The 24,279-nt window shown below is 45.1% G+C and overlaps 4 protein-coding genes across 4 annotated transcripts; 2 read left to right on the forward strand and 2 right to left on the reverse strand.

Annotated features, from left to right (window-relative positions):
- Window positions 1-483: 483 nt before the first annotated feature.
- On the reverse strand, window positions 484-4,038 carry LOC133835799 (exosome complex exonuclease RRP44). The gene is made up of 5 exons (XM_062265874.1): window positions 3,606-4,038; window positions 2,853-3,297; window positions 1,719-2,794; window positions 991-1,659; window positions 484-932 (listed from the first exon to the last, which is right to left on the reverse strand). Exons 1-5 carry the CDS (start codon window positions 3,983-3,985, stop codon window positions 572-574), a joined length of 2,931 nt encoding a protein of 976 aa, XP_062121858.1. The 5' UTR covers window positions 3,986-4,038; the 3' UTR covers window positions 484-571.
- A 223-nt stretch (window positions 4,039-4,261) lies between these two features.
- Window positions 4,262-9,085, forward strand: LOC133835797 (uncharacterized). The gene is made up of 5 exons (XM_062265871.1): window positions 4,262-4,496; window positions 4,563-6,826; window positions 6,887-8,418; window positions 8,477-8,642; window positions 8,712-9,085. The coding sequence occupies exons 1-5, from the start codon at window positions 4,416-4,418 to the stop codon at window positions 8,878-8,880; spliced, it is 4,212 nt and encodes a 1,403-aa protein (XP_062121855.1). The 5' UTR covers window positions 4,262-4,415; the 3' UTR covers window positions 8,881-9,085.
- Window positions 9,086-9,152: 67 nt separating this feature from the next.
- On the reverse strand, window positions 9,153-19,428 carry LOC133835795 (bromodomain and WD repeat-containing protein 3). Its single transcript, XM_062265864.1, is given in 15 exon segments — window positions 9,153-10,773; window positions 10,835-12,025; window positions 13,004-13,277; window positions 13,343-13,507; window positions 13,578-13,810; window positions 13,812-13,838; window positions 13,897-15,915; window positions 15,974-16,288; window positions 16,350-16,446; window positions 16,505-17,312; window positions 17,380-17,626; window positions 18,275-18,334; window positions 18,743-18,772; window positions 18,932-18,990; window positions 19,276-19,428. Coding segments are annotated over 15 exon segments (6,858 nt in total). The 5' UTR covers window positions 19,319-19,428; the 3' UTR covers window positions 9,153-9,483.
- A 103-nt stretch (window positions 19,429-19,531) lies between these two features.
- Window positions 19,532-24,075, forward strand: LOC133835798 (zinc finger CCCH domain-containing protein 14). Its single transcript, XM_062265872.1, has 5 exons — window positions 19,532-19,732; window positions 19,823-20,048; window positions 20,109-22,631; window positions 23,109-23,378; window positions 23,448-24,075. Exons 1-5 carry the CDS (start codon window positions 19,691-19,693, stop codon window positions 23,672-23,674), a joined length of 3,288 nt encoding a protein of 1,095 aa, XP_062121856.1. The 5' UTR covers window positions 19,532-19,690; the 3' UTR covers window positions 23,675-24,075.
- Window positions 24,076-24,279: the final 204 nt, after the last annotated feature.

Consider the following 24,279-nt stretch of genomic DNA (forward strand, 5'->3'; position numbering starts at 1 on the left):
ACTTCGAAACAATTTCTAATGAATGATACTCTCTTTTTCTTCATGAATAGTAAAACAACAACGATTAAAGCTTTGACAAATTCTGTACAACATTAAACTAACATTAACTCTAATACTGTAAGTTTATGCAATTGGTTTTTGGACCTTTTCAATGAATGCTTTGACCAGAGAGTAGCACAAATAAAAAAAAAACAAATTGGCTTCACTAAATCACAACAAATATAATGTCAATTTAATTTTATTTCATCAATATCTTTTAAAGAGCATTTAGTAATTCGACTTCAATCTGCTGATCCAAAGTAGCGACCAATGACGTAGTGCGCTTTGTTTTTGTGTGCATTTATTTCTCTTGCATTCTTATTCTCTATAACTCTTAGGCGATTTAAGCTTTTGCGGCGCGAGGTTAATATACTTTTGCTAGTGACGCAGTTACATTAAATCTTATTCTAATTAAAATTCAATTCAAAATTGTTAAACATTTAAATGTTTTTTTTTTATTGTATTCGCATTTTCAAAATGAAGCATTTCTAAAACTTATAATAATAAAAATATATGTTATATTTCATCATCTTTATTTCTTTTTCTTTTGCTTGTTCATTTTTTTGGCTGGTGGCTGATCGGTATCCGCTTCCGAGTTAAGTTCCACACTGAAACCCTTGATGTAGGGTTTAACCAACCTGAAAACTAACTTTTCATGCTGCACATTGCTCGAGTCCAGACTTAATCTGACTGTGACCGGATCAAAGGAATGGAATACTACATTTCCACACCGCTGTGTGTGATCTTCCTCATTGAATGTGAATATAACCTCGCTCTTGGTGCGCTCCAAACCATCCTTTCCATCCTTATCACCCTTCAGATAGAGTGTGCCTTCCAGTCCATACTTAGGTATAAGCACCTGCAGCGCGTTCTTGCGCACAAACAAAACATAGCTGCAAAGCATAATAGGTTGTCAATTGAATTTCATAATCTAGTTAATAGTATAAATACCCCTCTTCGTCTTCCTCTTTTCCACGGAAGAACAAATGTGTGTTGAGTGCTACAGATGCGCGACCAGCGTATTGTGCCATCTTATGTCGATAATTCAAATTGTTGCAGATCTCTTCATTGGATTTCCGCTCCAAGAGCTGAGCATAAGTGCTGTCTGCGCCAATGGAGGCGGCAAGCAGGCGATGCACCATTATGTCCGAGTAACGACGAATGGGCGATGTAAAGTGTGTATAAATGGGCGCAGCCAGACCGTAATGGAAGAACTCCTCCTTCTGAAGACTGCCACTGATAAAGTAGACGGCCTGCATCATACAGCGAGTAGTTAGAATACGTATCATCATATTAAAGTACGGATTATCCGCTTTGACGCATTTATCCAGGGAATGCGATAGCTCCAGACCCGTATCCGTTAACACTTCAAAGCCCTGATAACGTGCTGCTTTGACCAGTGGATCAAAATTGGTTGGCGGAGGCTTGGGATGACGCCGCAGCACAGCGCACTCGGTGAACTCGTTGGCAATGTGTTGGGCTACAGTAATATTGGCCAGCAACATGAATTCCTCAACCATTGAGTTAGTGTCCCGCATCTGCTTGGCTTCCACTTCGAGGGGTTCATGCGTCTCACTGTCTACTTGGAAGCGAATCTCTGGCGAAGCCAAAACCAAAGCGCTAAAAGAGTCAAAAGATTAATATAAATGAGCTATTTAGCTAATTAACCTGTTGGTTACCCATTATCCATACGACGCTTTTTCAGTATTTTGGCCAAACGATTAAGATTTCGCAACGATTTGGTAATTTCATCATTCTGAGACGCGTCATCGATTAGCACTTGCGCCTCCTCATAGGTCATGGCTCGCTTCGATTTGATGACGCTCTTGTGGAAACGTTTAGCTAACACATTTGCCTCCTTGTCCAATTCCCAGATGCACGAGAAGGCAAAACGCTCGACACCACCAACCAGTGAGCAGAGATTGGAGCTAAGCAACTCTGGCACCATGTCAATGCGCTTGCCCACCAAGTAAACCGTTGTCCCACGTGCAGCAGCCTCCTTGTCTAAGGCGTTACCTGGCCTAATGAAGTGACTGACATCGGCAATGTGGACACCCACCTCCAGATTGCCATTGGGCAGCTCGCGGCAATGAAGTGCATCATCAATATCCGTACAACCTGGTGGATCCACCGAACAAATGTACAAATCGCGCAGATCCACACGCTTCGCATAATCTTCAGCCGTAATGGACCAAGGCATTTTAGGTAAGAAACTGAGAACTTCTTCGGAGAACTTGCAGTGCGGCACATCGTGCTCCAGCAATATTACCTCGTTCTCAGTGGCCATGTTGCCCAGTGGGCCAAGCGAGCGCACAAAGTGTCCATGGGGATAGCGCGAGTTGCGGGGCCAACTGTCAATGGTAACAATGATGCGTTGATTTTGAAGCTTGTCCGCCTGCCGCGTCTCAATTCGTATGCGCGGAATCTTCCGATCGGCGGGCACAAAAATGTGCCGTGTTGTATCTTCTATAAGGCTGGGCTGCAGAATTCCACAATACTGTCGCCACTTACGACGCACAATGCCCACAATGCGACCGGTGGGAGTGCGCTCTGCAACTGGTGCCACCTGCAGTTGCTGCAACATTTCATTTTCCTGTTCAACACGATCTTCGCTGGGAACATCATCTGCATACACATTCTTCTCTTCCAGCACAATTTCACTAGGCGCAGACCATTCGTTTTCAGGTAGCAATTCCACAGCCACCAGATCGCCATCCACAGCGCGATTCAGCGATTCTCGTCCTTGAATCAAGATCTGTTAAAGTAAATCAAATTAATGTCTGAGTAATTAGAGTTGGATCGTAGTGTCTTACGGCTTTCTCGTAACTCTCGACGTTCACACTGCCCTCAAGATAGTTCTCTCGGGATGCTTGGAATGCGCCCTGGAGCAACTTTTTCTGACGGAACCCCTCGAGCAGTTCCTTCATGCTCAAGTGCGGTGGATATTGGGGCAGCGCTTGTTTCTCATTCTCAAAAGATTTGTGCGCCAACTTGTCCACCAACAAGGGGAAATCCTCAAGCGACTTAACGTAATCAGCGGCAGTGCAGACCAATATGCCCTCAGCCTCGGCCTTAGCCCGATTGCCTGCATCGTCACTGAGCAGTATCACACGTGTTGCAGTGCGTCCACTGCGCTGAAACACTTTGGACTCCTGTGAGGTCTGCAGATGACTGTCATACCACTTGGTGGCCATGCGTATAGCGCGATCATTTCGATCATTAGCAGTTTCATCGGGTTCCCGATCTGCGTAGGTGTCTCTATGGAGTATACGAAGTAAGTCATTATAATACCTTACATTTGAGCTTTCATTAACTTAACTATATTCTTAATAAGAGTGAGCAATCAAATTTTATTTGCTTCAAGCTATACATAAGTACAAAGTCGTCGACCTATGTAGCTATTTCTTTCCTCTGACCCAGACATAAAAAAGACAGCGAAAACAAACATCCCACACAGCCCCATTTGTAGAGTTAACAATTTTAGAATCCCCATAACAAAAATAATCAAATAGCTGTCGACATTTACAAATTTAAAACTAGAGGAGCTTTATCCCAAATTTACTTACTTGTGATGTTCGTTGACAAACACGTAGAAATTCCGTGTGCGATCATGAATGATTTCATTGATACGCTTGTAAATCGACGAACTCTTATGTTTCACCTCGTTGAGCACAGTAGTCAGCACGATGACGTTGTGGAACACATCCTCCTCGAGTACATCGATTTGATCCAACACCACGTTGGTGTCTAAAACAATGTAGTGCGGGTATTTGAAGAGACTACTCTTGATTTCGTGACTCGATGTCAGTTGATAAGCCTCGTTTTGGAAGCAATACTGACACAAATCGGAGCCGCAGCCAATATCATCGCGAAGGTAATGCTCTCGCACGATTTTTAATATATTGCCGCGTTTTGTTTTACGCGTAAATTCGCGTAAAGTCTGCATGTTGTTAGCGTAGTATACAAGTCGCAATAACACAATGCAAACGCGTGCCGGAATATGAATCCCATGCACGTTTCATTTCGTTTCCACTGCGTTCTCATTTTGCAGCCGATAGTTGGCATGAAACAAAATACATACATAAGTCTTCAATTAAAAATGCACATCAGTGTGATTAATATGTCATCACCATCAAATTGGCATTATTAATTTGTGAAGCTCAGCAAAAATGTTATATGATCTAACAATTAAAAAAAAACTAAACTCAAAATAAAATGAATTATAATAATCGTACAATATTCGCGCATTTACATCACTAAACCATCAGACGTTATGCAGCACTTGTTCTTCATTTGTGTTCGGCTCGCGCAGCACGTGTGTTGTGCACGTTGCGGTGTTATTTGAATTATTTCAGCATTTTTCAATAATATTTACAATGGCATCGACTGAAAAGAGTTTTCCGCGTGGCGGAATTGCAAATCTGCAAACAAATAACGAAAATATTACATCAAATATTGTAAGTATGCAATACATAATATGACCATCAGGTAAAATAAACAAGACTTTGGTGACTCCTCTGCAGGTTTTTGGTGCGTCGCAAATAAAAGCAAAGAAAGTGCCAAAACCAAAGGATAGTCAACTGAGAGACGAGGATGCCGATCAAGATGAACAACAATTGCAAGCCTTTTCTGCAGAACCGCTCACACTCGATACCCTGCAGGAGCAAATGCTGATCATGGGCATTGTTACGGACACGAGCGCCACTGCAGTGAAAATTGCATTGCCAGGTCGATTGGCGGCACGGGCCTTGGTTGCAGACGTTTCTGCAGCCTATGGACGTGTACTGCAGTCCTTTATGGAGGGCGACAGCAGCGAATATCACGAGTTGAGCCAACTGTTTCAACCCGGTCGCATTGTCTATGGACGCGCAGTGAAAACCACTGATGGTACGTATAACAATCGTGTATCGCTGTTGCTCAATCTCAAGCCGGCGGACGTGAATAGCAACTTAAAGCATAACAGCATCAAGAAGGGCTTTATCTTCTCGGGCGCAATTCAGGAAATTCAAGATCACGGTTATGTGATTGAGACAGGCATTGAGGGATTGAACGCTTTTGTACCTAATGCAAACATCACACAACAGCACTTGGGACAATTGATCTTTCTGAAAGTCAAGCAAATTCAGCACAATGCCGATCAAAGCACCTGTCAATGTGAGCAGCTGGAACAGGACAGTCTAAAGATAAAGAGCAAGAACGAAACCAATCTCGACTACATTATGCCTGGCAGCATTGTCAAATTTAAGCTCACAAAGCAGCACAAGAACGGACTGGAGGGAAACATCATGAATGAGGCATTTAGGGCTTTTGTAAATGAGCATCACTTGGCCGAACCGTTACACACGTCGGATGATTATGAAGTAAACTCTGAATACGAGGCACGCGTGCTCTATGTGATGCCGCTGACCAAGCTGGTCTACCTTACCCTTAATCTGGACATCAAAAAGCCCATCGGGGAAGGTGATGAAGAGACACTCATCAAGGGACGCATTGTAGAAAAGGCACGCGTGCTACGACATGGCACCGGTGGTATTATTTTGTTGCTCAACCAGAAGTACAAGGGACTCATTTCATACACCTCTCTTAAATCGAGCTTCAAAGGTAACTACGATCAAGACGCCGTGCTCTCGAAGTACACGCGCAAGAGTAAGCACACTGTTCGTGTGCTGGGTTACGATGCCATTGAGGGACTTTACTACTGCAGTGATGATCCCAATGTGCTCCGTGAGAAGCTGTACACACTTGAGGATCTGCATGCTGGGGACATTGTTTCGGCACGTATTGTCAAGTCGGAGTCAAAGATTGGCGGCTACGCCGTCAAGCTAGGCAAAGTAAACGGCATAATTGAGCAGCTACATCTTGCACCAAACACACAGTACGAGTTGGGACAAAATTTGCGCTGTCGCGTGATCGACATATCGCTAGAGCGCAAGCTGTGCTATTTGAGCAATCGCAGCGAATATCTGAGCAAGGGTGTCAAGCTACTTACATCGCTGGACGCGGCGCAGACGGGCAAACTCTTTACCGGCAGTGTCGTCAAGTGTGAGCCCAACTATGTACTAGTGAAGTTCTGTGGTGGCATCAAGGGTATGCTCTACAAACAGCGCTTGGCTGCCGGACTGATTGAACACAACTTTAACGAGGGTCAAGTCCTCAAATTTCGAATTACTGGACGCAATAATGAACAGGTGCTCCTTTCCCTGCCCGAGGACAAATTCCAGCCTGGTGAAATCTGTCCCTCTGAAGTAACAAATTCTTTGGATTCCGGACTGGAAATTAAAATCACTTGCCTTGCCGATGAGGACAAAGATGACGAAGATGCCATCGAAGAGTTCGTGGGTCTGGTACCATTGCATCTACTCTCGGACTATGTGGATCTGCAGACTCCACAGAAACGCACATATCCCGTGGGCAAGCAAATAGAGGTCGCTTGCGTGCTGCAAAACATTTTCAGCTATCGTGATGTTGCCTATTTCTCAGAGAATCTTACCAAGGAGTGGCAAACCGTGCAGGTGGGTGACATTTTGCGTTCCCAAGTGAAAAACATCAACAATGAGGTGGTCGATCTGCTGCTTCCCGTGCGCAACTACAATAAATTGGTCAAGATTCACATCAAAATGCTGTGTCTGAACACTGTGCGTGGTGTGCCTGTCGTGCTGCAGCCAGATCAGCTTCTCTACGTCAAGATAATCAGCAAGGAGCTGGAGACCAAGACGTTGACGGTGTCTGCCAAACTGACAGATGTGTGGACTGGTCAACTGTCCGACACGGCTCAAATGGTAGAAAAGTAAGTGTTGGTTGATGAAATCGTTAGTAGAATTTTAATTAAATGGTTTTTCTTATGCAGCTATCTCAAAGAAGTGGCGGAGATTAAGAACAAGTTGAAACGAATGACCGCACCAATTGCTAAGTTTAACGTGGGAGACTCGATCAATGTGTGCTTCAAGGGACTCGATCAGTCGACCAATGATTGGATCTATGATGCGGTTGGCACCAGAAACATTTCCGCCGTGATGCCTGCCAGCGTGGCTGGAACAGTTACTGCACCTGCGTTGGACACTATCGAACAGGCCGTCATCTTGTGGATTGATTATACCAATGATGTGCTGCTGGTCAGCAACAAGACGTCGGACATTCAGCACGTGATTAACAGCAACGAATTGCCATTGAATTTGGTCGCCAAATCTGGCATGAGGGCTAAGGTTCTGTTAAGATTGGACAGCATTGTCCTGTGCACACTAAAGAAAGGTGGAAAGAATCCATTAGTGTTTTGCCCAGTACGTTTGCATCCCAATGATGTGGAGGAGTCCGCGAGTGCTAATTTAAGACAGGGTGATTTCTTTAATCTGGCATTTATACACGATAAACTACCCATTGCCGTGCCTGAGACTGTGTGGAAGCTATGGAAGAGCGTGAAACGTGCTGCGAATATGGAAGAGGTGCCAGTCAAGTCCAAGAAAATCAAAGTGGAGTCCAACGCAAAGAAGGAACTGGAAGTCAATGGCAAGCAAATTAAACTAGAGAAAAAGAAACAACAGCAGGAAGTCAATGGCAAGAAAACCAAACCCACAGTGGAAAATGGCAAGAAAACAAATGGTCAACTCTTCTTTGAGGACAAGGAACCTTCCAAGAAAGATACGAATAAATCCAATGCTGCGGATGAAGCGATTTCCAAGGCACGTCTGCCAGGTGTATCCAGCTTCTGGGATGCAGACCTTGCCGCTTTGAATAGTAAGTCTCAAGAAGTCGCATCCAGCGACGAAGATGACGACGATGTAGCTGCAGCGAACGAGGCAAATTCCAGCAAAAAGAGACGCCTTAACGCCAAGGAGAAGGCCAAGGCTGAGGTAAAGGAGGAGCAGCGTTTACGTGAGATCGAAGACCGCAACGCAGATCCCAATCAACGTCCCGAAACCATAGATCAATTCGAGCGTTTGGTTTTGGCCGAACCCAACAGTAGCAAATCCTGGATACAGTACATGAGCTTCCTGCTCTCCAACACCGAGATTGACAAGGCTCGCGAAATCGCACGTCGCGCTATCAAAACAATAACGTTCCGGGAGACAAAAGAGCTACGGAACATGTGGACAGCCCTGCTCAATTTGGAGCTCAGCTACAACTCATCCAATTTCGATGACGTGCTCAAAGAAGCACTTAGCCACAACGATCCGTTGGAAACGTACCTAAACGTCGTCGAAGTGCTCAAATCACACAACCTCAAGGACCGTCTCATCAACACCTTAAATTTGGTCATGCGGAAGTTCCGCACGGAGTTGCAAGTATGGCGTGTTGCTGCAGATACATATTTCTGGCTGAACATGGGCGATCGAGTGCAGCCAACACTACAGCGTGCCTTGGGCGTTCTACCCAAGAATGAACGTAAGTTCAAACAGCTTTCTTTTCTATGAAACGAGTAACATAATTTTTTTATTTGCAGACATCACTTGCATTGTGGCGTTTGCTAAGATATACGCAGACCATGGGGACAACGCCATGGCCCAGACTCTGCTCGATGACATTGTAACCTCGTATCCCAAGCGCATTGACATTTGGAATCTTTACGTGGACTTGCTGGTTAAGTGCAGTCTCATCGATTCCGCAAGGTAATTAGAATTTGAATTATACTCCAATCAGATAGATAACTGAAACTTTTCTAATTTCTTCAATTAAAGGAATGTACTAGAGCGAGCTGTGCTCCAAAAGTTACCACCAAATAAAATGCTTGTCATTTACAAAAAGTATCTGGAATTTGAGCAAAAACATGGCACCGAAGCGAATGCTTCAAGGGTGAAAAAGCTGGCTGAGGAATACGTGAAAAGCCAGAATAAAACACCTCAGTGAGCAATTAAATACTTTTGAAGGATACTTAAGTGGCATTAATAACACTTATAGAGGATCTGTTTTGTAGTTCTGTTGATACTTTATTCTATATAATTCTATGTTAAATGAAGTGTATGATTTTTGAATGCTACTTTTTAAATAGTATATGTATAATATATATTGTAGAAATACATACAAATCTGTTTGTGGCTTCGTCGTATGGTTGCCCATCTACATGGATAAATGTAGCGACAACCGGACGACGAATTTTGCGCCTCAGAAAAGAACAAACCATAAATGTTTGCGAGCAATGTGTGAATGTTTTTTTGGGATGTGTTATACTTCTATATATAATAATGAATATGAATACACATGAGAACACAATTTTGCTTAGGCCTAGAGTGTGTGCTGGTTGAATATTGATTACGGGCGGAGGGAAAATGGGGTAGTATCATAAGGGACTTGGACAGGACACCTGACATATTACAATGACAATGAGTTATTAATCTTACACATTAATCAATAATTAGAAGCAAATTCAAGAAAAATGTTATTTGCCGCTGCGTTTATAATTAATTTATACATAAAACAGTCTTGAGCGCATCCGGCTGACAAAGCCCAATTTCAATCCTTGAATATTCCGCGCGCTTTTGCCGATATTTTGCGTACACGTCCACGGCTGCTCACGCTCACCAATTGCTCATCACTGTCCACCGTTGAGCTGCCATCCTCATCAATCGGCTCTTCATGCTGCTCCTGCGAGCTGCGACTATTAGCTCTATTGTTGTTGTGGTTGGTCTGGTTGGCTGCATGAACGTCGCCGTTGCGCATTCGCTTACGCTGACTGTGATTGTGCTGCTGATCCTCTTCATCAGATTGCTCATTGTAGCGCGGACGTTTCTGATTACGACCGCTGCGCTGATTGCTACGCAGACGATTGCTTCGACTGCGCCGCGATGGAGCCTCGTAATCCTCATCGTCGTCATTGTCGTTGACAAACGAATTATCTGAGGTGGCACGACTACGACGATTGTGGCGTTGTGACACCGTTGCCGCCGAAGAGGATGAGGTTTTCGTCTTACGCCGTGTGCGTCCATTGCTGGGTGAAACGTAACTGGTTAACGGTTGATTGTCTTCCGAATCTGTGGCAGTGGCATCTTCTTCTTCGTCGACCTCCTCGTGGCTGGGTTGCGAGCTAGAGCCACCATCGGTACCTTCATCCGAAGCGGCGGCATCCTCTTCATCTGGCAATTCCTCGGCCTCCTCGTCTTGCGAATGCTCTTGACTGGCGCGACCCCGCAGACGACGCGTTGACCCATTGTTTGTGGTTGAGGTGGGACGTCTGGGATTTGATATCGAAGGCAACAGACGAGAATTGTTCAATGGGTCGAGATTGGGATCCAGAGTATCAGCATTGCGTTGATGACGCGACAACATACGGCGAGGAGCACGAGCTGCCGCCGCCGACTCACTACCCATATAATTGTGATCATGTGCGGCCGTTGGAGCCTCCTGTTGGCTATTGGAGTTGCTGGTCGTGGATGTGGCATGTGAGCGTGTCATATGCACGCTACGTGGTGGCGACGGTAAGCGACGTCGCAATACCAGCGGATGTGGAGCTGGTGTGCTGGTTTTGAAAGAGGCAGTTTCTAAGAGAAGATAAAAAAAAAGGATATATTCGTATTCATTGAAATGCTGCTAATGTTTTTGTAACTTACTTTGCTGGTTGTTGGCCAAGGGCTCGTTATCACTGTCATCGTCGTCGTCGTCCTCACTATCCGCCGCAGCGTTCACAACGGTATTACGATTTGTACGAAGCTGCCGTGATGAGGATGCAGCTCCACCAGTTGCTGCCAGACTAAGGGCAGCACGGCTAGTCGACGGAATATCGTCCTTTGTAGGCGTAGGTAGAATCTATAAGCAAACAACACTACATTAATATCAATTCAACAAAAGCATCTATATTCTAGCACACCTCTTCGGCCTCCTCACTTTCCTCCTCCTCCTCCTCGATATCACTGCCGCGCGCCCAATCCATGAGCGCACGCTTGGCGCTCTGCCTGGTCGGCCTTCCAGTTGGCCCATGCGAGTCTGTATCGGACTCTATAATGCGTCCATTGCGCACTGGCAGATGATAGCTGTGATCATTCTCTGCAGCATTCTGCGGCCTTCCGCCATTGGCACGAGTATTGCGGGACGGACTCTCGAGGCTGGAGCTTCCTCCAGCGGCAGCAGCTGCACTGGTACTGGGCCCATTGCCAATTGCTGTAGAGCTCTTGGACTTGGCTTGTCGTCCCTTCTTGCGCGGCGTCAGACTGCTGTCCTGAGTGCTCTCATCGTGATGCGAGTGAGATTCCATATGAGGATGATCTTCCTCAGAGCTGCCCACCAGGCGTCTCGTGCGACGCGCAGTTACGCTAGCAGCACTTCGACTACCGCCTGGCAGTTGACCTGACGTGTCATCACGATGCCGTTTGTTGGAGTGACCATGTCCACGTTGACCCTTGGCTTTTCGCTTTTTACCGTCGCCAGCAGCACGTCGACTGCGTCGCTCATTGGGATTGTAGCTCTCCTCAGAGTCATTGGCATTCGACTCATCATCGCTGATACGATTCTTGCGCGCTGGTCGACCGCGACGACGACGGGTCTGTTGCGGTGAACTGTCGTTGGAGTGCGCCTCCTCATCCTCGTTCTCATCGGTGCTGGCGTCTGATGTGGTCTCCTCCTCCTCTTCTTCTTCCTCGCTGTCCGAACTGCTGCTGCTCTGATGACGACGCTGTTGCGCATTGGACGATGAAGATGTCACGCGATTAGAACCCGAATTACTGGCCACAACAGCAACGCCATTACGTCGTCGACTGCCACGCTGCGAGCCCCGTGACGTCGTCTGTTGTTGCCCCACATCGTCATCGTCATCTTCGTCGTCGTCATCGTCATCATCGCTGCTGTGTGCTTCCAATCGTCTCGATGTGCCAGCCCCCGGTGGCTTCTGAGTACGCCGCGTTGTGCGCTCCGTTGGTGCTCGCTTGCTCGGACTACTTGATCCACGTCCACTGCTGCCAGACTTATTCTTGTTGGAGCGTCTACGTGCGGCCTTCCAGTTGCTGACCACCGTTTTGATGTGGGACTCGAAGAGAGCGCTCAATCGTAGTGTCATTGCATAGATCTGCAAGACAAGCAATTGCATCATTTAGAAAATAATTTATTGACTGGTCATGCAATTGGATGGGAGAGCATTTGGTGTGTTGTGGATTTTAAATGAGTTGAGTTGGGTTGTTGAAGTAGCTCAGGAGCAACCTTACCGCTAAGTTATCCTATATAAGTTGATTGGATTTGTCACGGATCGTCATTCATTTGGTTTAGTTCGAAATATTTGATGGGGTTTGATAGATTCGCGAGTGATTCGATTGATGGTTATGAGTTGGGTGGTTGGTTAATTTTCAAGTTTGAAGGCATGTTAACAAAATGCAAAAGAAACGTTAAGAAGAGATGAGCTTGTGTGTGTGTGAGCTAATGTGACGGAGCGGATGGATGGGTGTTCGGCGGTGAGGGGAATAGCAAAAGAGGGGCAACAAAAGTCTACGGACAACTCCAAAACAAAAATATATTGAAATAAGCGGAAATGAAAAAGTTCTGATTTAAAAATAAGGCGAGTCTCTTTTACGATACTTAATTTTCACAATGCCTTATGGACCCTAAAACCCATCTATATTTATCAATCTATTGATTGAGTTAGACAGATGCATGACTTTAAACAACGATTAAAGAGTGAATTTAACGAATTTGAATTTTGAAATTTATTAGGCTGGGAGCATTTCAATATATAAAAATTATTATAGTTCGTTTTTCTTTAAAGGGTCATATTTTAAATTATAGGATAATAGAAAATCTTTGCATCAAAAATTAAGACGAAAATAAAGATGGTTTGGTAATAAACAAAATTAATTTAAACAGTTCGGACTCATTTAGACGGAAAATTGCTCAGAATGAGGCAGCAGTGGCAAAAACAAAGCAACAAGAAAATCACAATAAGATTAACAGCAATGACAATGCCAAATAGTGCCACATAATTAACATTGCCATTGGTTTGCAATAAATGACGATCTGCAGCAATGGCCAGCCAGATTTGGCTGGGAGGACTCACCCGTGAACGCTTGTTTGTATTGTAGTTCTTTGAATTCAGAAATATGAGGCGAACATCCTTGGCAAAATCTAATGGGTCGTCATAATTGTCCCCCAGTAGGTCTTCTTTAATAGTACGCAAATCCATTGGTGTAGCAATGATTTCCAGATAATCTTCGAAGTCCATCGTATTGACTGGCTCACGAAATGGCAACGAATCCGGCCGCTGCCACATCAAATCCAACAATTGCCGACAATCGGAACGCCAATCGCCATCCGAACGTATGCGATTCGAGCTGCAATTAAATTTTAATTATTTATTAAACATTTTCAACGTAGATATTTAATATATAAGGCTTACCGGCGCGTTGATGAAACACGCTGACGTGCAGCAGCTGCTGAGGTGGTTGGACCAGTGCTAGTTGATGGCACCACATCGGAATCCACTTCGTTCTCCGACTCTGATGAGTGATACACGTCCATCAATTGATGATAAACAGCTGCAACGTCTATTTCATCCGCTTCTCTGCTTAACGACATAACATTTGAATTAGAATTGTCTTGCATATGAAAGTATATATATATAAAGACTTTACCTAATGATACGTAAACACAGATCGGTCACAATTCGAGCATGTTTTACGATGCTCGTGTGTCGACGATTGTATTGCTCCGCATTGGTAGCCAAATATCGCACATCAAACTGTGCCGAGGTAATGCGACGGTAAAAATGATTTTCAAAACGTGACTTGACCGTTGTTAAATCGATGGGATACTCAATCAAATAGGCATAGTCTGGATAAATATTTAGGTCAACCGGGGCTAAAAAAGTGCTCGGCAATCGACAGACGCATCACCTGGAAATCAGAATAATTAATTATATGTTTATTCCAATAACTATAGTTTCTTAATTACCTGCTCGAGTCCGTTGATAATGCGTCGACAGGTGCCATCGCGATCACCTCGATGCCACTCCTCTGACTTCGGCTGATATAAAGTGGCGCGTATTTCTTCCGGTAGCACGGGTATAGCCCCGCCTACTTCATCGGGCAGTCGCTGTTCATCAATGGGCTCCATATCCCAGGGACTCATGTATTCGTACTCTCCATTATCCCAACGCACGCGGCAACACATGAAAAACGAGTCGGGGAAATCAGCGCTAAGTGCATGACGCGATTCAATTTCACCCAACCACCAACCGTCGCCAATCATGCAGCGAAAGCGATCACCAATGCTCCAGTTGCGCTGCACTGCTAGATCAAAGGTCTGACGTAATACTAAAAAGTCCAGCACATCTGGCATATCGTGATACTTGATCTTGAACGTGGTACCCGTCATGTTGCCATCCTCATCTATAATGGCCAACTTAAGGCAACATAAACGAGGTGGACGTATCTCGTACTTAATGCCAATCACACGCACCAGCTCGTGATCACGCAGAGGACGAAAATTCCAGGGCTCCGAGCTGTGCGACAGCTTGTAGACTTTTTTCAAACGCACTGCCTCGAGATATCGCTGGTGTCCCTGCCGAAAATAGACAATCTCATCGCCCATCTGGGGATAGTAGGGCGCCTTTCGGGGTATCACCTCGGACAGCCATTCCGCTGGGCGATACAGTTCCGGTATTTCACCGTTTGGTGCCCTTGGTGGGATAAGTACACGCTTCCGTCCACGCTTTTTACTGGCTGCCTGCCCGGTGCCGGCATCATCACTACTGTCATCGCTAGTGGTGCGACGTCGCGATAGTGGTTTGCGTTTGGAGCGCTTTGGTGGCTCAAGATTAGGGCCGGGTGTATCTGCCACCCAGTCCGAGTAATCTGAACTGTCCGTTTCCGATTCATCACTACTGTCCTCTAAATTCTCTTCGACATTCGAATAGCTAGTATCACCGGAGCTATTGCTGCTGTCATCGTCCTCCTCCTCCTCGTGTACATTAGGTACAGCCGGTTCATCGTACAGCTCCTCTTGATCTCGTACCGCACGCGTACGATAGGCAGGCTGTACTCCCTGCTGTTGCTGGCCCGACTGAGCACCTCGACGACGTCCAGGCCGACCGCCTGCGCCATTTGATCGGGTATTGCGCTGTCTCCCCACTCCGGCCTGTTGTGCAGAGGCTGCACTCGCCGTATTTATCATGATAGGACGTCGACGCATCTCACGTTTGTATTCTTGCATCTCGAACTGCCCAGCTGAATAGATGGTTTGTTTAAGGTTCTGCAGTTGGGCATACTTCATGGGTCGCACATAGGTGCGACGCACAAACTTCAAAGGCAACGCCTGCTGGGCCGGCAATGCGGCATTCTGTTGTTCACCCGCCGGTGCTGGCTGTTCAGCTCCTCCCGCAGCTGCGGGAGCTGCAGCGGCAGAGCGTGCTGCTGCTGCCCAGCCGGAACGCGGAGTGCCGTCGGTTATTGAGCGACGGCCGCCCAAAACGTTGCCTCGCTGTGCAGCAGCACGTGGTGAATTGGAGTCTGGCAATTGCTCCTGTCCCTGGCCTTGACGCATGATCAGACGCTCAAACGATTGATTTGCATTGCCTCCATCATTGGCATTAGCGGCATTGGTGCCTTGACGATTTGCCAATGCAGCTATCATCCGATCAATGTGGGAATAATTACCAGCAGCTGCAGCTGCTGCGGCGGCTACAGCTGGTGCAGCAGGAGCTCCCGGATTGTTCGCTGCATTCACATTATCCTCAATCACAATACCATCGATACCCACTGTCAGATTGGGTATTAGTTGATCCACGCTGCAAGCCTCACGACCGGGCACAAACCGTTGATATTTTGTAGGATGTGGATTTCCATCGGCATCGACAAGAAATGGCGGTGGCATTAGATGTGGCATTATCTGGGTTTGTTCGTCTACCACATGATGATGAGCATCACGAAGCAGAGGCCGATAATCCGTATGGAAGAACAGCTCAGTGGGCAACTAAAAACAGGTACGGGATAAATTTGGTTTCGCTTCTAGTCGCTTTTGCATAATTTACCAATTTGTACTTTTCGGTGCCGATGCCAAGGCCAAATATCAATATATGACCATGTGAATCTGTGGCAGCTATCATAGTGCCATCTGGCGACCACTTGGCATCAAAGACGCTGCCATGTCCTTGGCCATCTATGTCATTGAAGAACTGAGCGACGCTCCCACCCTGCTCAATGTCCCAGAGAAAGACCTGGCCATCATGACCAGCAGACAGCAGCACGTGTTCATCCCTGGGATTTGATTCAAGTACATATAGCTCATCCCTGTGGCCACGCAGCACGCGATGCAATCGACCGCATTTGGAGTCCCAGATTTTGATCTGTTAATAAAAGTTATATTAGTAAAGCAACTAGCTACTATTTGACTGATTATATACATACAGTGAAATCGCTGACGGCTGTAATAACATAACGATCAGAGGCATCCCAGGCAACCATTGTAACCTTCAATTTCTTTCCTTCCTCTGGTGGCGGACAACTGTCAAACAAAGATTCCCTTTAAATAAACAGAATTCACAAACAGTATTAATTCTCACCTGGCTAAACGTTCGGTCATGCAAAGCTTGAGACTTTTCCACTGCTGAGACTCAAAGGTCCAGATGTGCGCTGTGCCATCCTTACTGCCAGAGATGAAGCGCAGACCTCGATGCGACCACTGCACCGAATCAACAGCATCTGTGTAAGCTTCCGTCTCCAGAATACGCTTAGGTCCATCCTCGGCCATCATATAAACACGTACATGATGATCAGCAGAGCCGGCAGCCAAGAATACACCGCCTGGCGAAAATGTAGTGCACATCATCTGCGCCTGACCTGGTCGCAGCTTCTCATGGTATTGCGTGGGACGAGGAGCAAATGTGATCTTTTGACCGCGTGGCGTGGAGTACTGCCAGAAGGCAATAGAACCATCTGTGCTTGTGGTTACCAAATACTTCAGATCGCTACGTGGCGACGGGCAAAAGTTCACAGACGTTATCATGCCTGTGTGCGCGGCAAGAACAGCAATCGGTGATGTGGTTTGCATGTCCCAAACACGTAATATGCGATCAACTGATCCTGCCGCCAGCATTGTGTTATCCAAGTTAATAGCAATATCTGTGATTTCTGCTGAAGCACCGCGCAGAGTAGCCAAGAGACGACCATCTGCAGCAGACCAAATCTTGATAAGTAAATCGTCGGCTCCCGTGATAATGTAACGTCCTGTGCGATCAAAGAGCACACAATACACGGAAGATAAGTGGCCCACGGTGCGGCGCAATAGCTTCGTCTTGCGATAAAGATCCGTGGGCACCAACAATTTGCGGCGCACCAGACCGCCATGTTCACGACCAGAAATTACCTTGCCTATGAATATATACGTTAATTATAGTACTAATTGCAAGAGGTTTTGTTTGTTAGGTTTTAAACTCACTTAGATTGTGTATGGGCTTGGTGAGATTGGAGTCGGGCAGTGAGATGCCATGCAAACTTGTACAATAATCACGAATTGTACGATTTTGGTAGACGGTGTCTTTTGTACGTAATAAATGTTGGCGACCTCTGCCAAGCAACGAGTTTATGCCTGGCACGCTGGGCGCCAACTCCTTGTCCACCAGTGGACCAAGACGACTGCATATTTCTAGTATATGATTTGGACCAATGTGCGCGTACTTATTTACCTATAAAGATTTCAAATATTAACGACTCGGTGGTATCGATAATTTATCGCGTCAGCTGCTTATCGCACATTACAGCGCAGCTGTTTTCATATATGCAAGCAAAACATATGGTCATCTCACTCTTACACATGTATCCGCATGTAGTGCTGGCTTTTGTCCAAGGTCTATACCCGCACAACACACACACACGTCATTTATATGGATGTATGTGTGAAAGCAAGATGTCGGCCGCCAGGGGCATGATTGTTATTAAAATTACTATGTAATTGTTATTTACTTAATTTTTTTCAAAATGCATATAGAAACACTATAGAACTGTGCATTGCCTACAACATATTAAAAAATAACAAATTTGTTTACAAAAAAAAATTATGATTTTAACGTTTTAATTCAAATGCTTAATAATTAATTAATTTATTTATTTATGTTATTGCAATTAATTAGTTGCACGCAACAAATTAATAGTTCTGCATAAGTGTATGCAGCCAATCGATAGCCATGTGACGTCACAAATGCGCGGACCAACACACACACAAGCGCGTACATAAAGTCACAACGAAACGAAGTCTGCACACAAATGTCAATTATGCAAGCACAAATCACTTAGGACACAATATAAAAATCACAACAAATGTTAACTAAACTCACCAACTCTTCAAAGGTCTGGTCATGCTCATTTCCCAACCAGTCGATGCGTCGGGGCAATACCTACAAACGTTCGAAAGGAAAATGATTATCATTTGCACTTGCTGCGCTACTGAGCATCGAAATGACGTCGCCATCGCCGCCGGGAGCCAAATTTATTGTTTTCTTTCTTTTTTACCTACTTGTTATTAAAAACAACGGACAGACCAAAATGCTGCGGACAGAAATCGAATCTCTCATACCGTAGTACAATTCACTTTCAGTATAGCTTTGAACTCTGAAATAAGCGGACGCTGCTGCTGCTCTGCCGGTTGCTACAACAACAACAACTACGGCGGCGACGACGACGACGAAAACCAAAACAAAATATATAAACAAACGCTTTCGAGAGTTCTGCATTTCAAGCAAGTCAAAAATCCTTAAGTTGCCCAATGCAACACATTCCCCATCAGCCGCCCAAACCTCGCTTACCTTCTTTTGCTCTAGTTCTTTCACCAGTATCTGAAAATTGTGAATTTTGTAAAGAATCGGGTTAGTAAAATGTTTGTAAACAAAAGCGAAATTCAAACGTATGAAATTGCGCTCTTTTTTCGCAGGTCGGCGTTCAACCAAAACCAAAAAAATACGAAGAAAATAACAAAAAAACGCCCGATCACCGACCTTTGCTGTCTCCTCCAGCGGGCCTGCAGTCAAAAATTTTGCAATTAGGAAGTACAATTCTGAAAGAGAAATAATTGCGGTTCACATTAAATGCAACAAGTTGCTTGCCAAATGCACATAATTAACAGAAAATTGCATTTATTTCGGCTACTCGGCCATTCGCGCAGATTTCTGCACTCACAACGACGGGCTTCACACACACAGTGCTTCACACTGAGGCTGAGGCCAACTACTACTGTAGCTAGCTAAAGACAGCCCAGAGAGGGAAGCGTACTTCTCGTGACTGGCGACAAATTCTAGCCATATAATTGTTGAAATTGCATTTGATTGGGTATTTAACGCACCTGGCACTATCACATTATTTGAACTGGGCTGCCTGTTTTCCATTATTACACATTTTATTACGAAATTACAAAAAAATTGTCGCACTGAAACTCGACTGAAATACTTTTCTCAGCTTCTTCTTTTGTGACAGTACACCAGTTGCCATTCAGCATATTACGTTTTTGTCATTCGCTGTGAATGTCACTCACTCTGTTACACACGAACCCTTGTATGTTAAGTAACATTAGGGTAAAAATAAGTAGATTCTTGTATGTGTACAATTTGGTCACACTGAAAATGTGCTGCAGTTGCTGCTAAAAAAGTATAATTTGTTGAAGAGTTTTTTTTTGTGTTGAATCCCATGCTGTAACAGTTAAACTTATAAGAAAATAAAGTTAATTATTAAGCAAGCGTAAAAGTAAGAAATTTTCCACAATGGATTGCAATCTGGGCAGTGAAATTGGCCAGAAGATGCGCGTAAGTTTTTGCCTCACAAAATTTTTGTTTTGCGAAAAATCAATGCACTCGTAATCAACATATTTTCACAATTTAATGACATCTTTGTAGAGTGCTGTGAAAGCGAAACTGCTCGAGTTGGGCACCGGCGGCTCGGCCGGCTTCATAGACGACGAATTGCCCGACTATGTGATGGTGATGGTGGCCAACAAACGCAGCAAACAGCAGATGAACGCCGAACTGAATCTCTTTCTCGGGGATCAGACCGATCTCTTTGTCACCTGGCTGCACGAAGTGCTCCAGAAGCTGCAGGAAGTTACGCTGCCAGCTGGAAGTGGTGAGTGTCTTCGTTAATTATTTAAAAATAAAAAAACTATCTTTTAACTTGCATTCACAGCAAGTAAAAAGCGCAAGTCGCGCCAGCTAGAAGCGCCCAAGTCGAAGGAGAAGGAGAAGGACAAGGATAAGAAAAGTAGAGATAAACGCGATAGAAGAGTGCACAGAAAATCAGGTGATGAGTTATTGAACACGTCGACGGAAGCAGCGAACAAATCGTCAGACAGCATGCCGGCAATTAGTTCGATCACGGATGTTTTTGCCGAAGAGCTACTGGAGAAAGCCAAAAAGACGCTCGATCTGGACACTGGACTGAAAGATGAACAGATGCTAAAGAGGAAGAAACGTAAGGATGAACAGCCGCAAGCGGCACAAGCGCTGGCCTCAGCTGAACCAGCTGCCAAAGATGTTGAGAATCCAACAACCATGTCAGAGATTAGCTCCACAACTATTGCGAGTGGTAATCGAGAGAAGGATATGGCCGAGCTAGCCGAAATACAGCGAAAAATCTATGCTGCAAAGCAGCATTTGCGTCAGATAGGCGAACTGGATGATAATAGTGACGAGGAAGAGGATGAGGACTTAGCGCCTCATGCAGAGGATGAACCAGATGAAGCAACACCTAAAGCGGTTACAACCGCAACAGGTGCAGCAGCAGAGAACTTAAGTCTAAGCACACGCAAAGCTAAAAGTCCCATTGTGTTCAATCGAACACCGGAAGCGCACCAACCAAAGGCCTCTAGAGATAAACCGAAAGTAGCTCATATTGAATCCAAATCACCCGCTCCAACGGTTATCGATGAGCGCGCGGAGCGTCGTCCTGTGCACGAGCGTCTTGGTTGCAAGCCGCCAGCTGGTGTTGCAGCACCTCCGCTGCAGGAGTCGCAATCGCCGCCAGAGACACAGCGCTCACAGCGTGCTGCACAAAAGGAGCTAGAGCTGTATGTGCCAGCGCATCGTCGACACAGCGAACAGCAGCAGCAAGAGGAGAACAAAAAAGTCGAGCGTGGCAGAGAGCGCAGTCAACGTAGCACTAATGAAAGGCAGTCCAGTCGACGACGGGAGAAGGAACGAGAGCGTCGTCGAACACCGAGCCCGAGTCCGGAGAGCAATTACAAACATCGCATTGGATCGCGTGTTATTGTGGCTGTGAATAAGCCGCCAGTGCCATCCGACGATGAGGACATTCTCGACAAGCCCGTCAATTCGGTGATCAAGATCAAGCCACGACCCACTGTTTCGCCACGACGTCAGGCCTGCAAGAATTTGCTGCTGCGCGCCGTGGCCGATGCTCAACGATCTACCATTTTGGCCAAGGCTCCGGTGACGTCAGGGACGGCGCCTGCTGCAACAGCTTCCAAGCAACGCATGAGAAGTGATGAGCCGGAGATTATTAGCTCTACGCTGGGCAAGCGACGTTCACACGAATCTGTGGGCAGTGGAGCGGGCAAGGAGCTGTTTCGTCGCAGTCGGCGAGAGCTTGTTGTGAATACAATGCTGCACAGGGATACGAAAAGCAGACGCCATTCGGGTGAACCACATGCGGAACAGAAACTGAGCGCCAAAGAGGAAGTGGGACAGGACGAAGAGTCCGAAGAGGAGGAGGAATATGTGCCCAGTTTGGGTGTCAGCGACTATGTGGCGTATGTGCCGCAATTAGTCGCAGATCTGGACATGGACCAGGACATGGAGATTGATATGCACATCGAGAAGAAAGCTAGCAGCTCGGCTTCCGGCGCGGCGAGCGTATCCAAGACACAGTTTGTGGTGACGTTGAATGGCGACAAATCGCTGGGAAATGCCGCCGCTAGCGCCTATCGGAAGCGTTCACGCAAACGCACCCCATCGCCCCAAGTGTCCTCAACCAGTTCAACAAATGCTCAGCTCGCAAATCCGGAACCCAGCTCTACGTCAACGACATGCTCCTCCTCAACGAACAATAACAGCAGCAACAGCAGGCGTAATAGAGTTAAGCGAGCAAGAAGCTCTTCTCGTTCATCGCCCTCCACATCAAGCAATACGCCGCCACCAAAGCCATCCCGTAGTCTGCATCGGAGCGAAGTGTTGCGCCAAACGCAGGAGATTAAGAAGATTATTATCAAGAACGATGCGGATGACGATGAGGAGGATGAACATTTGCAAGCCTTGTCGCACAAGCGTTTGTCTAGAAAACGCCCAAGCAGCAGCAGCAGCTCCAATGTTGCCGCATCCATATCCAATGAGCACAAGTTGGACAGCAGAAGGGAACAGCAGCTGGAGGAAACCATGCGCTCTACAACGCCGCCGTTACCACCAAAGCATCTGGATAAACGCGGCGATACTCACATAGAGAAATCCTCATCAATTGCATCTGTGGCAGTGGCAGCAGCAGCTGTGGAAGCGCCTGCAAAGTCCAAGCATACTCCCATACGATTTAAGCTGAAGTCAGATGAGGAACCACAGCACACCCAGTCGCAGTCACAATCGCAGTTGCAGCCACAAAAAAAACGGCGCTCACACAGTAAAGAGCGTGACGCATCAACGGAGCGACGGCGAATCTCTATTAGAAATGCAGAGGACAGGAAATATGATAATCTGCCGGCATGTAAGTGGCATCAACACAAGAATTGATCACAGATAGTGTATGGAACTGTTCCACATAAAAATGTGTTATAGATAGTTGAAGCAACTCTCAAGAATCTTATACATACAGTAAGAAGCAGTTGACATACAAATTAGTAGCAAATTCAGTAATCATATATGAAGTTTAACTGCAATTGAGACGTACAAAAAGCTGATATACAAATTCGTAGCAAAGTCAATAATCTTATATGAAATTTAATTGTAATTCTTCAGATTCTTGTTCTTATGATTTGATTTAAAAAATTAAAACATGTTTTTATAAGTATTGTTGAACAAATGTCATAAAAGTATAATACTTAAAATACAAATATCTTTCCAATAATGTTAAATATATTATATGTAGCAAATAAGTAAGGCTATACAGAGAAGGATGCTTTTAAGATTGAAAATAGTATCTTAAACTAGTAGTAGTTGTAATGTTTTACATTCTATTTTGCAGTGAGTGCAGTCAATGTGGATTCGACCGTTTTGAAAGTGACGAAGCCAAAGGAGCGCTGCAAATACCATCCGAACTGCAGCAAACAATTTTGCGATTACTATCATCCATCCGCACCCTGCAAGTCTTTTCCCAATTGCAAGTTTGCGGACAAGTGCATGTACTCGCATCCCAAATGCAAATTTGATCTGGCCTGCATGAGCATCGATTGCAACTTTGCACACAGTGGCAATCGGGATCTTAGTCATGCACAACTGGCGGCACCGCCTCTATGTAAGTACACTGTTATACACTTTAAGTAAACTAGTACACTAATTTAATCACTTTTGTATATTCTTGTAGCCTCGCATGTGATACCAGTGCAGAACTACAAATCGATATCGGCGCCGGCAACTGGAACAACGGCAACTACAATGTGCAAGTACTATCCGAATTGCACCAAAGTCGGCTGCACATTCTATCACCCGAAACCGTGTCGTTATGGCAAGAATTGCATTAATAAGCTGGAATGCATATTTTATCATCCCGAAATGCAAAGCAAATTCAAATGGGTCGCCTCATTGGGCTAATCAAAATGCTCGCTTTTTCTCTCTTTTTCTTGTTAGCATTTATTATTTAGCGAATTGCATACAATTATCCTATTTATATTCATAAAACGAGGACTTCAACCAGATTCATGAACCTAACACTATTCATAACTCTTTTATTACTCTACGGAATTGAGTTTTATATTTTGTTAACTCCAATTTCCTAGTTTTATATGCTTATCAAGTACATATTTAATATTTTATACTTTAGGCGATAGCTTGCAAGAAAAAACACAAAACAACATGATATTCAAATTGTTGTCTATAGATTTGTTGCATTATTATAAAAGAAAAAATCCTCGTATACATTTAAAAGAAGGTGTAATCGTCATAACTAAGTGGATAAATAAAATTAGCAAACCAAATTGCTATGAATTGGATAACTAGATTTGTTTCACTTATATTTGATACGAAAAGAAAACGGAACTTTCAGCATAAATTAAGTCTTTCATTAGTATATTAATTAGTCTAAGATTGCTATAGAAGTCTGACGTCTGCTTTCATCTATTGCTAATCATTTTAGAATTCTTATAATCACACACCAAACTATCGAAAAATTTGCAAATAAAATGTTAACAACTTAGTTA

The sequence above is a fragment of the Drosophila sulfurigaster genome, chromosome 2R, assembly GCF_023558435.1.
Source record: "Drosophila sulfurigaster albostrigata strain 15112-1811.04 chromosome 2R, ASM2355843v2, whole genome shotgun sequence".
Classification (NCBI taxonomy): domain Eukaryota; kingdom Metazoa; phylum Arthropoda; class Insecta; order Diptera; family Drosophilidae; genus Drosophila; species Drosophila sulfurigaster.

Excerpts from the sequence above, each read along its gene's own strand:
- LOC133835799 (XM_062265874.1), bottom strand. The coding sequence starts at position 3,985 with ATGCAGACTTTACGCGAATTTACGCGTAAAACAAAACGCGGCAATATA. Across the intron at positions 3,298-3,605 it reads TTTGTCAACGAACATCACAA|AGACACCTACGCAGATCGGG; the intron begins GTAAGTAAATTT and ends TATACTCCATAG. Across the intron at positions 1,660-1,718 it reads AAGCGTCGTATGGATAATGG|CGCTTTGGTTTTGGCTTCGC; the intron begins GTAACCAACAGG and ends TGACTCTTTTAG.
- LOC133835797 (XM_062265871.1), top strand. The coding sequence starts at position 4,416 with ATGGCATCGACTGAAAAGAGTTTTCCGCGTGGCGGAATTGCAAATCTG. Across the intron at positions 4,497-4,562 it reads AAAATATTACATCAAATATT|GTTTTTGGTGCGTCGCAAAT; the intron begins GTAAGTATGCAA and ends ACTCCTCTGCAG. Across the intron at positions 6,827-6,886 it reads ACGGCTCAAATGGTAGAAAA|CTATCTCAAAGAAGTGGCGG; the intron begins GTAAGTGTTGGT and ends TTTCTTATGCAG.
- LOC133835798 (XM_062265872.1), top strand. The coding sequence starts at position 19,691 with ATGGATTGCAATCTGGGCAGTGAAATTGGCCAGAAGATGCGC. Across the intron at positions 19,733-19,822 it reads AAATTGGCCAGAAGATGCGC|AGTGCTGTGAAAGCGAAACT; the intron begins GTAAGTTTTTGC and ends ACATCTTTGTAG. Across the intron at positions 23,379-23,447 it reads ACTGGCGGCACCGCCTCTAT|CCTCGCATGTGATACCAGTG; the intron begins GTAAGTACACTG and ends ATATTCTTGTAG.